The sequence below is a fragment of the Myotis davidii genome, unplaced genomic scaffold (assembly GCF_000327345.1).
Source record: "Myotis davidii unplaced genomic scaffold, ASM32734v1 scaffold1065, whole genome shotgun sequence".
Classification (NCBI taxonomy): Eukaryota; Metazoa; Chordata; class Mammalia; order Chiroptera; family Vespertilionidae; genus Myotis; species Myotis davidii.
This window is the reverse complement of record NW_006297281.1, coordinates 664,752-678,503: the sequence shown is the minus strand read 5'-3', so window position 1 is coordinate 678,503 and position 13,752 is coordinate 664,752. Positions and strand designations below refer to the sequence as shown.

The 13,752-nt window shown below is 42.6% G+C and overlaps 1 protein-coding gene across 1 annotated transcript in view; it reads left to right on the top strand.

Moving 5' to 3' along the window:
• The window catches only part of VWA3B (von Willebrand factor A domain containing 3B), a 127,820-nt gene that overhangs the window by 73,468 nt on the left and 40,600 nt on the right, over nucleotides 1-13,752 (top strand). Inside the window, 3 exon segments of the mRNA XM_015570022.1 lie at nucleotides 4,920-5,047; nucleotides 8,057-8,214; nucleotides 12,172-12,321. Of these exon segments, the coding sequence (XP_015425508.1) occupies nucleotides 4,920-5,047; nucleotides 8,057-8,214; nucleotides 12,172-12,321 (436 nt within the window).

Genomic DNA, 13,752 nt, shown 5'->3' with positions numbered 1-13,752 from the left:
TTCTGCTGGGGAAGGGGTTAAGAGGTTTTATTCCCTCCCTAACTTCAGGGGAAAATCCCTACCTGGGGAAACAACTTTTCTCGGAAAGGTGACCTTGGTTAAAACACATAGTGCCAAAAAGGTGAGCAAACATATTAAGAACAGTATGCCATATATGTCAGGTCCCTTGAAACAGCAAGGATGGACCGGCTCCCGGCACTCAGCAGTAAAGCCCAAATCATTCAACCAGAAAATAGGCAAAACACATGCACAGACATTTCTCTGAGGAGGCTATATCTACAGATGGCAAATAAGCATGCGAAGAGATGTTCGACATCACTGGCCATTAGGGGCGTGCAAATTGAACTGCCATGCGATATGTCTACATGCCCAGCAGAATGGCTAAAATAAAAAATTGTGACAAAAGTTAGTGCTGGCAAGGATGACGAGACACTGAATTGTTAAACAGTTGTATGTAATTCCTGGTGGGATGTAAAATGTTGCAGCCACTCTGGGAAAGTTGGACAGTTTCCTTTAAAACTAATGTTTAGCCGAAACCGGTTTGGCTCAGTGGATAGAGCGACGGCCTATGTTTCTAACTATCTCTCTCCCTTCCTCTCTGTAAAAAATCAATAAAATATATTAAATAAATAAATAAATAAATAAATAAAAATAAAACTAATGTTTAATCACTGTATGACCCACTACTTGCTCTCTTAGGCATACATTTCATAGAATAAAAATTTATATTCACTGAAAACCTGTACTTGAATGTTGTTTGCAACTTAATTTGTATTAGACAGAAACACACAAGAACTCATATGTCCTTCAACAGATGAATGGTTAAATCAACTGTGGTATGTCCATATCCTAGAATACTACTCATGAATGAAAGCAATGAATTATTGATTCATGCCACAACTTGGATGAATTTCCAGGGAATTTTGCTGAAGGGAAAAAGCCAATCTTAGAAAGTTATACTAGTACACTGTATGAATCCATTTGTATAACATTTTTGAAATGATAAAACTTTGTAAATGAAGATCAGTTTAGTGGTTGCTAAGATTTAGGAATGATGTGAGAGGGAGGGAGGGGGCAGATGTGGTTACAGAAGAGAAACATGAGGCCTTCTTATCATGATGGAACTATTCTGTTCTTGACTGTAGGGGCAAATATACAAGCCACACAGATGAGAACATAGTATATAGCTAAACACACATATATACACACACAGAGGAGGACAAGTACAACTGGGGAAGTCTGAATATGATTGGTGGATTGTATCAATTCCATATCCTTGTTGTGATATTATTTATTTTCAAGATGTTACCATTGGAGGAAACTAGGTGAAGAACATATGGGATCTCTCTTTATTATTTACTAGTGTCCTGGTGCATGAATTCGTGCACATTGAAAGGAAGTTAATTAGAAGGTGGCTGGTGGGGCGGGACTGGGTGAGATGGGCCGGACACACCCTGGAGCCAACCTCCCATGGTCCCTCCCTGGCCGGCTACATCTGGGGTGCCGCCATGGCTCAAAGGTCATTTGCGGAGTGAACGCAGTCCCTCCAGCAGGTGAGGTCCCTTAGCCTGGCGTGTGGGGGGATCAGGCCAAAATTGGCTCTCCGACATCCCCCGAGGGGTCCCGAATTGCAAGAGGGTGGTTCTTGGGTGACGCACCCCAGAATCGGGCTCCCTCCTCTGGTTCCGGGTGTGTCACCCGAGAACTGCTGCTGCCAAATCACCTCAGCTCAGCAGCTCCTACATTGAGCATCTGCCCCCTGGTGGTCAGTGCACACCATAGCTACCAGTCGGACAGTCGGATGGTCGCTTAGCCTTTTATATATATAGACTAAAGGCCCGGTGCACGAATAATGCACGGGTTGGTTCTCTCAGCCTGGCCAGCAATCAGGACTGATCAGGGCCATATCGCCCAGTTCAGGGGGAGAGACCATGAGAGGTTGGCCGGATGGGGGAAGGGACCATGGGAGGTTGGCTGTGGGAGCACACTGACCACCAGGAGGCAGCTCCTGTGTTGAGTGTATGCACCCTGGTGGTCAGTGCGTGTCATAGCTACTAGCTGGTCATCTGGTTGTAACAGTCACTTAGGCTTTTATATATATAGATTACACACGCATGCAAACCTACAATTATCTGAAAAGAAAAGGTTTAATTTTAAAAAGACAAAGACAATTTATTGGTAATGCAAAAATAATGATATATCATATCTAAGATTAAATGATAAATCGCTCAAAAGACAAATTACCAAAACACTCTCAAGAATAGATAACTTCAACAGCCCTACATTTATTTAAGAAATTGAAGTTGTAGTTAAAAACATTTTTGTAAAGAAGTCTCCAGGACCAGATAACTTCACTGCTGATTTGTATAAAATATATAAAGGAGAAAAATAATATGAATTCTACACAAACTCTTTCAAAAAATTGAATGAAGAAAATGCTTTCCAACTCATCCTATGAGGTTAACATTAGCCTAATATCAAAACCTCATAAATACATTATAAAAAATTTATGGACTAATATTCCTCATGCATATAAACACAAAAATTCTAAACAGAACTTGGCAAATTAAAGGCAAAATATACAGGGTGTTCCTGAAAATGTATACACACTTTGAATGATTATAAGTCAGTGTTTATTAACATACAGTTCATTTTCAAAATTTAAAAGAATCTATAGAAATGAATAATTTTTTTTGTCAGTGGCTGTTTTCAAACTGATAGCTGTTCAGATCAGGTACTGCTGGAAATGCAAAGCAATGCAAAGCATCAAGAATCATTTCGTTCAGTATTTGTGTGCTCTCAATTTGTTGACTTGCCGGTTTTGTACTGTACACTTTATCTTTCATGTATGTTCATAAAAAAGTCTAGTGGCACTTTAGGATAAATTTTCTTTGTTCAAAGCTTACTTAGTCTGGCTTTACCCATTATTTCAAACCAGTTAAACCTAAAAAGGAGTAAAAATTAAGTGAGTTATCAGCTGTTAAAGTGTGTATACATTTTGGGGGGATACCCTATATATAAAAAGTCTAATGTATAATGACCAAGTTAAGTTTATTCCAGAAATTCATAGTTGGTGCAATTAACCATATTAACATACTTTTAAAAACCAACTTTACAATCATCACAATTTATGCAGAAAAAGCTTTGACAAAATCCAGCATGCATTTCTAATAAAAGCTGTCAGTGAAGCATGAGTAGAACGGACTTCCTCAGTCTGACAAGTGGTTTCTGTGAAAAACCTACAGCTAACAACATACTTTAACGGTAAATGAGTGTGTGCTTTCCCTCAAAAGCAAGACAATGACAAGGACGTCTGCTTTTACCAGGCCTATTCAACCCAGTGCAATGGAGGTTCTGGTTAGGACAATAAAACAGGGTGGGGGAGACATACAGATTGGAAAGAATAAAGTGAAACTTTCTTTTCATTCAACATAGTTATCAATGTAGAAAATTCAATGGAATATACAGAAAGCTACTGGAACTAAAGTTAACTAGCAAGACTGTAGGATGCAAAGTTAATATAAAAAAATGAATTTTGTACCTGGCTGGCGTGGCTCAGTGGTTGAGCGTTGACCTATGAACCAGGAGGTCATGGTTTGATTCCTTGTCAGGGCACATGCCCAGGTTGCAGGCTCGATCCCCAGTATGGGGCATGCAGGAGGCAGCCGATCAATGATTCCTTCTCATCATTGATGTTTCTATCTGTCTCTCCCTCTCCCTTCCTCTCAGAAATCAATAAAAATATACTTTTTTAAAAAAAAGAAAAAGTCTTTGTCATCTTATATTAGAAAAAATTTTTAATAGGATTTCAAAAGCATGATCTATATAAGAATAAATAGATAAATTGGGTAATGAAAAGACAAATTGTAGACTGGGAGAAATTATTTTCAAATTGTATATCTAATAAAGGACTGCCATCTAAAATACATAAATATCTCTAAAAACTCAATGATAAGGAAACTCAAAAAATGGGCAAAAGATTTGAACAGATACTTCACCAAAGAAAATATATGTTCGGCAAATAAGAACATGTAAAGATGCTTAACATTATTAATCATTAGGGGAAATACAAATTAAAACCATGAGGAGATACCACTGCCTAGCTGTTAGAATAGGTAAAATTAAAATGATTGACCATACCAGGTGTTTGCAAGAATGTGGAGAATGTGGGAATGTAAACTAGTACAACCATTCTGGAAAACAGTTTGGTAGTTTCTTTAAAATTTTAACATTTCTGACCATATTATCCAGCCATTCCAACTCCTAGATATTTTCTCAGGAGAAATGAAAGCAGATGTTCATACAGAGACTTGAACACAAATGTTCATAGCTTTATTAATAATAGCCCAAACCTGGAAACAGCTCAGACGCTCATCAACAGGCGATTAAATGTTGGGATTCAGTATGCAATATAATACTAAGCAATAAAAATGAACGAATTATTGACTCATGCTACAACATGAGGGAAGCTCAAAATAATTGTACAAGTGAAGGAAGCTATATAAAAAAGGGTACATACTCTATGATTCCATTTATGTAAAATTCTGGGGAATTAAACTACAGTGACAGAAAGCACAGGAATAGTTGCTTGGGGATGGAGGGAATGTTGAGGTGGGGAGAGCAGGTTTACAATGGGCATGAGGAAACTTTTGGGGGTGATAGATATGTTTTATTGTCTTGATTACAATGATGGTTTCACAGGCTTGAATGTCAAAACTATTCAAATGGTACACTTTCCATACATTTAGCTTACTGTACGTAAATTATACCTTAATAAAGCTGTTTAAAATGCAATAATGCAAGAACTACATGAAATTTTTTAGATTCTTCTTTTCCTGGTACACTTGTCTTGTGTTAGACATGTTTGCAGGGTGAACTCTTATGTGATCTCATAGTGTATTCACTTCTCATTTGGGCAGAATGAAGATCTCACTCTTTTAATTAAGGAAATGGAACAGGGACGCAGTGATTTGGAGAAGATGCAAAACCTTTATTCCGAGTCCTTGATCATGGACTGGTGGTACAACGGCGAAAAGGAAGGCGACAGGTGAGCTGCCAAACTGCCTGTCTCCCTGCCCCAAGCCCGCCGATGCTCTGCGCTCCTTGACACTTCTTCCTTCTGTGATGCTTTGTGATGTCTCTTTGAAAGAATCACACAGTATGACTACGTTAGGATTTTTCTAAGCAAAGAGAATTTATCATCAATCATTTAGTAAGGATTGGCTTAAGGAGGCCACATGCTCACTTGATAAGTAAGTTCTGAAGCCCTTGCATGGACCTCAGAAGCAGTGCCAGCTTTATCCACACCTGGTGTGAACACACCCAGCCCAAGTGAGGCAGGCACAGCATGAGTGTTCAGGGAAGGAGGCCTGATACCAGTGTGAACTGGCCCAGCCTGAGCCAGGCAGGCACAGCACGAGTGTGCAGGGAAGGAGGCCTGACACCAGTGTGAACAGGCCCAGCGCGAGCCAGGCAGGCACAGCACGAGTGTGCAGGGAAGGAGGCCTCACACCAGTGTGAACAGGCCCAGCCCGAGCCAGGCAGGCACAGCACGAGTGTGCAGGGAAGGAGGCCTCACACCAGTGTGAACAGGCCCAGCCCGAGCCAGGCAGGCACAGCACGAGTGTGCAGGGAAGGAGGCCTCACACCAGTGTGAACAGACTCAGCCCGCGAGGCAGAGCAGGGCACCCATGTGCAGGGAACCCAAGTCCAACTTCACTCTGCCTGTTGGCAAGTTCTGTCTTCCCTCCACACTCATCCATTGCTGTGAGTCTCAGTTCTTTATCTTTGAAATGGTGGGTGTGGCGGTAGGATTTGGGATAGATGATTTCTTGGGTCTTTTCCCACTCTATATTCTAATTTGTTTCTAATTAGTAGTTTTTAAACACAAAATCAAAACCATCCCCAACGTTCAGAAAATGTGTCAAATCTTATTAAAATGATTTAGTATTGTACAGATATTCAAGTACCACAGCTTCATATAAATACTCTATCAGGAGGATTTTTTTTTAATTTAAAAGAGTGATAGCAGCCCTGGTTGGTGTGGTTCAGTGGATAGAGCTCTGATCGGCCTGTACACTGAACGGTTGTACCTGGGTTGCAGGTTCAATCCCTAGCTTGGTGGGGGCACAAGCAGGAGATAACCAATTGATTTTCTCTCTCACATCGATGTTTGTTTGTTTCTTTCTTTCTTTCTCTCTGTCAATCCTCCCTCCCTCCCTCTCTCCTTTCCACTCTTTCTAAAAATATCAATGGAAAAAATATCCTTGGGTGAGGGTTAACAACAAAAAATATAAAGAAAGAAAAGAATGACAGCAAAATGGAAAGAAGTTAGAAAATACATTTATTAACCATCATTTTCTCTTCATCAAAATTCACTATCTTTCTATTAGCAAATTAAACATTAATATGGGCTGGGGGCAGGATATGGGCATGGAATCAGTAAAACAAGATAACTGTTATACTGGGCATCTCTTATAATGAGGCTTTACAGCATCATTTTTTTTAAGCATTTGTCTGGGAAATCTCAGGTGTATCTTCTAAATTGAGAGGATTTGAACAAATAAATTCAGAATCAAGTTAATCGGCAGCACTTCAGTGTAAATTACATTCTCTGTGCTTCAGCCAGTACCTCAACTGCCCTTGTCTCCTTGTTTAATCAAACGAAAACCTCAGGAAGTTGGCTTGGTCAGTTGACTATACTTGCATTCTAGTTCTTTTATATATCTCTTTTTAGGGGCTGGAAGGGGCGGCAGGTTCCAGAGTACCAGTGCGACCTCTTATGTAATCTGGAAAAGTGTTTTAATCTGGGCTTCCTCCATTGCATGTTAGGTTCCTCATCTATAACATGGAGTAATGGCAGCCATGGAATAGTTGGGTGGACTGAACGAGAGCATGCGTGCACCTAATAGGAGCTCTGAATTAACAAAGAGGAAAGAGTAAATGCAGTGCCTCCTGTTTCTATATCCCTGTAACATAAAAACAAATTGCCGTGTTCTAGTTTTCCACCAGCAGAAAAAAAATAGCCCCCAACTATCTTCTCTTTCTTCTTTTTTTCAAACATTTATTGAGTACAAGTGAGGAACCAGGAGAACTGGGACACACAGGAGAATGTGGGCCTGGCCCCTCTGTCACGGATGCACAGTGGGGTGGGGTACACAGGACTGTGCGCATCGGGTGGTGCCCATGCCATGGAGCAGGCACCATGTGGGGATGGATGGAGCGAAGAGGGAGGGCATGCTGAACTTGCTGGAGCAGGAGATGGTTCTGGAAACTTTCCTTTCTGTGGCTGCTGTGTTCAGAGCTTTAGAGGTGTGTCCAGGAAAATACGGGGGCATTTCAGGGTCCCTTCTGGCCCCAGGTCTGTACCAGAATGTTTTGCTGTGATCTGGTGTTGCCCCCGGGGGTTCCAAGGCTTTTGTAAGAGTTGGTTGTTCAACCCTTTGGTCAGAGACATGGGTTCCTGTAGGGCAGTGGTTCTCAACCTTGGCTGCACATGTTTCTTTGTTATGGGGTGGGACCACAACATTAGTAACAAAGAAACAGAATTTCTGGAGGATGAGGCCCAGAAATCAGGATTTTAAAAAGATTCCCAGGTGATTCTAATGTGCAGCCAAGGTTGAGAACCACTGCTGTAGTGCTTCCTGGTTTACAGTTGGCTCTCCTCGTGTTGGTCCTCACATGGGCCCCTGCAGTCAGAGCACAGCTGGTTCCCACAGTTTGCAGATGAGGACAGTGAGGAAGTTTAGAGAGGGCTCGGCGACCGCCCTGAGCCACACAGCCAGGAAGGATGAGAGCTGTGATGTGAGCCATATCTAGTGGCTCCAGATCTGGGTCCCTCTCCACTCTTCTGGTGGGACAGCGATCAAGGGCTGTTCTTACACGTTACCTACTAGTAAGTGGGAAAGGGAGCTCACTTCTTTAAGTTTGAAACTTTCAATATGACTATTGATCTAACTCTGCCTACTTAATGAAAATTTTATGTTTTCCCCCTCCTTTTTCTTTTTGTTCTTCCTTTTTCTTTGCCTATTTTTTTTTTTTATCTAAATCAAAATAGGCATCAAAAAGAAATCTGTTCCTTGGTTTCAACCCCAGAAAAATGTTCAGATCCTCACCCTGATGTTGAAGCAGCCTGGGTGTCCTCCCTAAATATGTTGAAAGTACCAGAAGACTTTCCACATCAACAGATTCAGAAAAAGAAACTCCTCCACGCAGGTATCAGTGAACAAAATGGTTTGAATGTCATTAATGGTTGTTCTTCAAAGCAAGAAGTAGAATAAAATGAAACCCACACAATATTATAAAATAAGCCTAACCTGGTGGTTTTTTAATTGAAATTTTTAGTGAGATACTTGTACATTCACATGCAGCTTTAAGAAATAATACAGAGAAATCCTGTATGCCCAGTCTTCCCCAGATTGGTAACATCTTGCAAAAATCCTATGTAATAAAAGGGTAATATGCAAATTGACCCTAATGGTGGATGACTGGGAATGAACAGTCTCTATGACATGCACTGACCACCAGGGAGCAGACGCTCAATGCAGGAGCTGCCTCCTGGTGGTCAGTGTGCTCCCATAGGGGGAGCTCCACTCAGCTACAAGCCAGGCTGATGGCTGCGAGTGCAGTGGCGGTGGCGGAAGCCTCTCCCCCCTCCTCAGCAGTGCTAAGAATGTCTGACTGCAGCTTCGGCCTGCTTCCCATGAGGAGCAGGCCTAAGCTATCAGTTGGACATCCCCCTTGGGCTCCTGGACTGCAAGAAGGAGCAGGCTGGGCTGAGGGACCCCCCGAGTGCACAAATTTTTGTGCACCAGGCCTCTAGTAATAGTACAATATTCCAAGTAGGATATTGACACGATCTTATTCAGTTTACCCAGTTTTACTGTGTTAATGTGTAGATGTGTCTGTCTGTGTATGTGTCTGTGTCTATGTGTGTCTGTGTGTGTATGTCTTTGTGTGTGTGAGTCTGTGTGTGTCTGTGTGTGTGTGGTTCTATGCAACTTTATCACATGAGAAGCTTTGCATTTCCACCACCACAGTCAAGATACAGAACAGTCATCACCACAAGGATCCCGGGTGTTGCTCTTCTGCAACCATGCCTACCTTTCCTAAGCCCGGGACCCACTGAATTCTCTATTTGTAAAAAGTTATCATTTCAAAATGTTATATAAAAAGAATCATGCAGTACATAACCTTTGGGGGTTGGCTTTTCTTACTCAGCATATTTTCCTGAAGATTCATCCTAGTTTTTACATGTATCAATAGCTCGTTCCTTTTCAGTGCTGCGTAGTATTCCATGATATGGATATATCAGAGTTGGAAGAACATTTGGGTTATTTCCAGTTTGGGAATATTACATAGAGCAGTTATAAGCATTCATGTACAAGGTTTATGTGAACATAAGTTTCATTTCTTCAAGATAATTTGTTATATTATTTTTCAGTTTTCAATTTCCACTTGGAAATTTTTTATAACTTATATGTATTTCCTGAGATTTTCTATTTGTGCATTTATCTCGAGAACTTATAATTAATTAGAGACCCGATGCACAGATTTGTGCACCGGTAGGGTCCTTTGGCCTGGCCTGTGGGGATCGGGCTGAAACCGGCAGTGCAAGAAGGCACTCTGCAAAGTTGCTGTCGCTCAGCAGCTCCTGCATTAAGCATCTGCCCCCTGGTGGTTAGTGCGCATCATAGCTACCAGCCAGTCGGCCAGGCAGCTGGTTGCTTAGGCTTTTATATAGCTAGATTAATGAAGCATCTGTGAGATAGTTTCTTTGGCTCATTGGTTGAGGTTTGACCTATGAACCAGGAGGTCACAGTTCATATTCTGGTCAAGGCACATGCCCAGGTTGCAAGCTTGGTCCCCCATGTGGGGTGTTTGGGAGGCAGCCGACCAATGAGTCTCTCCCACCATTGATGTTTCTGTCTCTTTCTCCCTCTCCCTTTCTCTCTGAAATCAATAAAAATGGATTTTTTTAAAAAGATGAGAAAAAAAGATAGCTTTTTTGAATTTCTTGTCAGATAATTCCATCTTCTGATTCATCTTGGTGTTGGAGTCATTTGATTGTTTTTTTCATCCAAGGTGTGATTTTCTTGGTTCTTGATATGCTGGGTGATTTTTTTATAGTATCCTGAACATTTATTTGGGCATGATGGTAGGGACTCTGGATCCTATTGAAATCTTTTCTCTTAGTAAGTAGATGCCCTGGTCAAGGGGTTCCAATCACATTTTAATTTTCACAGCCTCTGTGGTGTGGTTTTGGTGCTTGGTTTTCTGGTCTCACTGGGGCTGCTTCTGGTCCCTGCTGGGCTGCATGAATTTTCTCAGGCCAGGACTACAGATGTCTCTCAGTGCGGGAGGGCTGTGGGGGCTTCTCCACCATTGTCTCAGGGATGTCCTCATGTGCAGAGAGAGAGATGGAGAGATTTCCTAGCATGGGCCACTTGCTATGTCTTGGTCCCTCTTGAATTATCTGTCCACTTGTCCTGGTGTCTTTGTGTGAGGGAGGAATGTGTTAGGCCCATGGGGACAAAGAGGCTCCCATACTGGGCCACTAGTGTGTCTGCATCCCTTTTGCCAGTCCTGCCTGCCCATCCCAATAAATCTGCTACAGATGCTACTTGCTACTCATCCTAAACATCCTAATGGCTTTTTGTCACTTCCACCATTTCACTTAGATGTGGGATCATTGCTAATGATAGGCAACCCTGTGCTGAGTTCTAATTCTGTTTTAGTTTTTAATAGAGAGTGAAGAATGTGGGGATGGACTACACAGAGCTTGGGGAGGAGTTAAATGCTTGAATCCACTGCCAGATAAATATGTTTTATTTGCAGAGTTTGCGAATAGTGCAGTTTTTATGCTTCAAGACTATTATTTTTAATTTCTTAATTTTTTGTTAATCCTCACCTGAGGATATTTTTCCATTGATCCTTTTTCTTTTTAGAGAGAGAGTGGGAGAGGGAAAGTGCTTGAAGACTTTTAGAGCAAAATTTTATTTTCGTTTTGGCATCCTGTGTGTGGTTATTTTTGCCTAGTAACTTTGGTCAAGGTGGGCTGTCATTGTGGTCAGGGGCAGGAGGTCAGTGCTCTTATGTGGATCATTTAGCTCCTTTTCACAGGCATAGCTCCCAAGAAGACGCATCCTTCTTAATTCCTGGCTACATAGGCAACCAGGACTCACCCTTTGTGGCCTAGAAAAAACAATGACTAACATATAGCTCACTTCTATCTCCATGCATGGAGGCCCTGGGATTACCTTTCTGTGCAAAAGACAGATAATGTGTAGATTGCTAACTATTATTCACTTTATCTAACTTCTTATGGGAGATGGTAAGTCCCTTCTTGTTGAAAAATAAGAACACATTTTATTCAAGAAAACTACTAAAGCCTTGGTACTTGTGCCTCTAAATTGTGAAATACAGACACATTTACAATTAGTGTAGTTTAAGAAATCACATGTAAAAACTCAAGGTATCTTGGTATAGGCTCATTATCCCCTAACACACACAGATTAAGTATCAATATTGATAAGTGTCCACGTGCTAGTTGAAGGGACCCAACAGAGGGTAGAAAGTAATACAAAGGTGTGGACAACAACTGTGGGAGACAGAGCTTCTAAAGCAGCCTCCCAAAGATGACCCCTCTGACCCCTGTGACTATGAGTCATCACTCCCATGATTACGCCGTGTCGACCTGGAGACAGGACTCTAGAGGGGTGGCAGGTACTTACACAGCCTTAGAAGCAGAGGCGTTTTCCAGCTGGTGGCAGAACGGAAATCAGAGACGAAGCACGAGGGGAACTCAGTGTGCATGGCGGCTTGGAGATGGAGGGGCCTCCGGAGTAGAAATGTGGTCCCGTAAGGAGCAGAGCGGGGCCTCTGGCTGACAGCCAGCGAGGAAGCAGGATCCTCAGTCCTGCAACCGCGGGAAATGAATCTGCCAACAACTGGATGACCTTGGAGGCGGAGTCCTCTCCGAAGGGTCAGAGCTTGACCTAAGATGAGTGGAGCAAGCCGGTACCACAGCATTCATTGCTGGCAGGGCCGTGTTCTGAGACTGGAAACTGAGGCTGCATTCTGTTTTTAAGGATCCAAGGAAATAGTTGCATCTAATGAAGTATCTCTTTCCATCCCACACTCCTTTAACCCCTCTCCCTGTCATACCTGCAGAAGCAACCAAAACCAGCCTGCTCAGAAGCCAGATGTGCACCCTCAAGAGCGTAGCTTGCAGCAGGAAGACGGACGACCTTCCCACTCCCAGCAGCTGGAACCCTCCCGGTGACAGAGGCAAGGCGGAGAGGGTCTCTGTCAGCGAGCCAGGTGGGCTCCCTTTGCCCAGGGCCGGCTCCTGTGAGCTGGGCATAGATACTTAGGGGGAGGCACGTACTTTTAAGTGGGTCCAGATTGTTTTCTGTGCAGAGGACTCTCTTGTAAATCAGGTCTACCTGCTTTTGTGAATGCGGTTTTCTTAGGGGGCGATTTGCTTACTGTGCCTGGGTGTTTAGTACACACGTGGCCTGTGCAGCTACAGTGCTAGTGACCATGCTTTGGCCACTGCAGGGTTTGAGTCTGAGCGTCGAATACTTCGAAATCGGTTTATTTATTTATTTATTTTTGATATCACGCTAATATTTTATTGATGGATTTTTAGAGAGAGACATTTATTTGTTGTTCCACTTATTTATGCAAAACATTGATTTGCTGTCCCACTTGCTTATGCATTTATTGGTGATTCTTGTATGTGCCCTGATTGGGGATAGAACCCACAACCTTCCTTGGTGTATAGGGATGACGCTCTAGCCAACTGAGCTACCCGGCCAGGGCCACAGGTGGTTTATTTTTTTCCCTTCTGGCACAGGTGGCACCATCCAATAAACTCCTCTCTGGTCTAAACATGAGGAAGATATAGCTTTTCCACTCAGTTTTTATTACTGTTGATAAAGTCATTATTGTTAAAATAGTAAATTTCTAAAAGTTTAATTACTGTAGTACTTTCCCCTATATTTCAGATAGTTGATAAATAATAAATCCCAGTACATACACACACACACACACACACACACACACACACACACAATCCAGAATCCCGTGGGTAGTGGGGTGCACCTGGGTGATATCTCACCTGTTGGTGCTGGGCCACAGCTTAATCGACCCTCGTGCTCCTCAGGCTGATGGAGGCAATGTCTTTTCCCTAGTTCCAGCTCACCTGGCACATCTCCTCAGTCTGCTCCCGGCATCATCCTTAAAGGGCTCATCATGTGATTAGGATAGGATACGTTAGGCTTTTAACTTGCTCACTCCCAAATTCCCCTTCATCTAAATGCTGCTGATCTGATGAGCTAATATTCCTTTTCATGAATAAATCCAAGCTTATGTAAGGGTATGCATTAAAACCCCAGATACCAATGTGAGCAATTGACCCTACAACTAAGCAGGACCTAAGAAGGATTTGGTTTCCCTATACAGAGCTGAGAGCCACAAAACAAACTGTTACCGACTAAAATGTCGATCAGACCTCCCCTGTGTACTTTGGGAGGAGCCTAATGAGGGCCACATTAAACCACCCGTGGTGAGTGGTATTCTTGTTCAGCATTTAAAAATGTGTTCTCTAGAAAGTGAGAGCATGCGTATGTCTCAGTTTTCCCTGGAAGGACCTCTCCGTGGCCCTGGGAGGAGGTGGGTAAAACAATGACAGGTGGTACTCACCTGGGCGTTGGTCTTCAGTGTCAACCGCAGGTGCGTGTTGCCTGA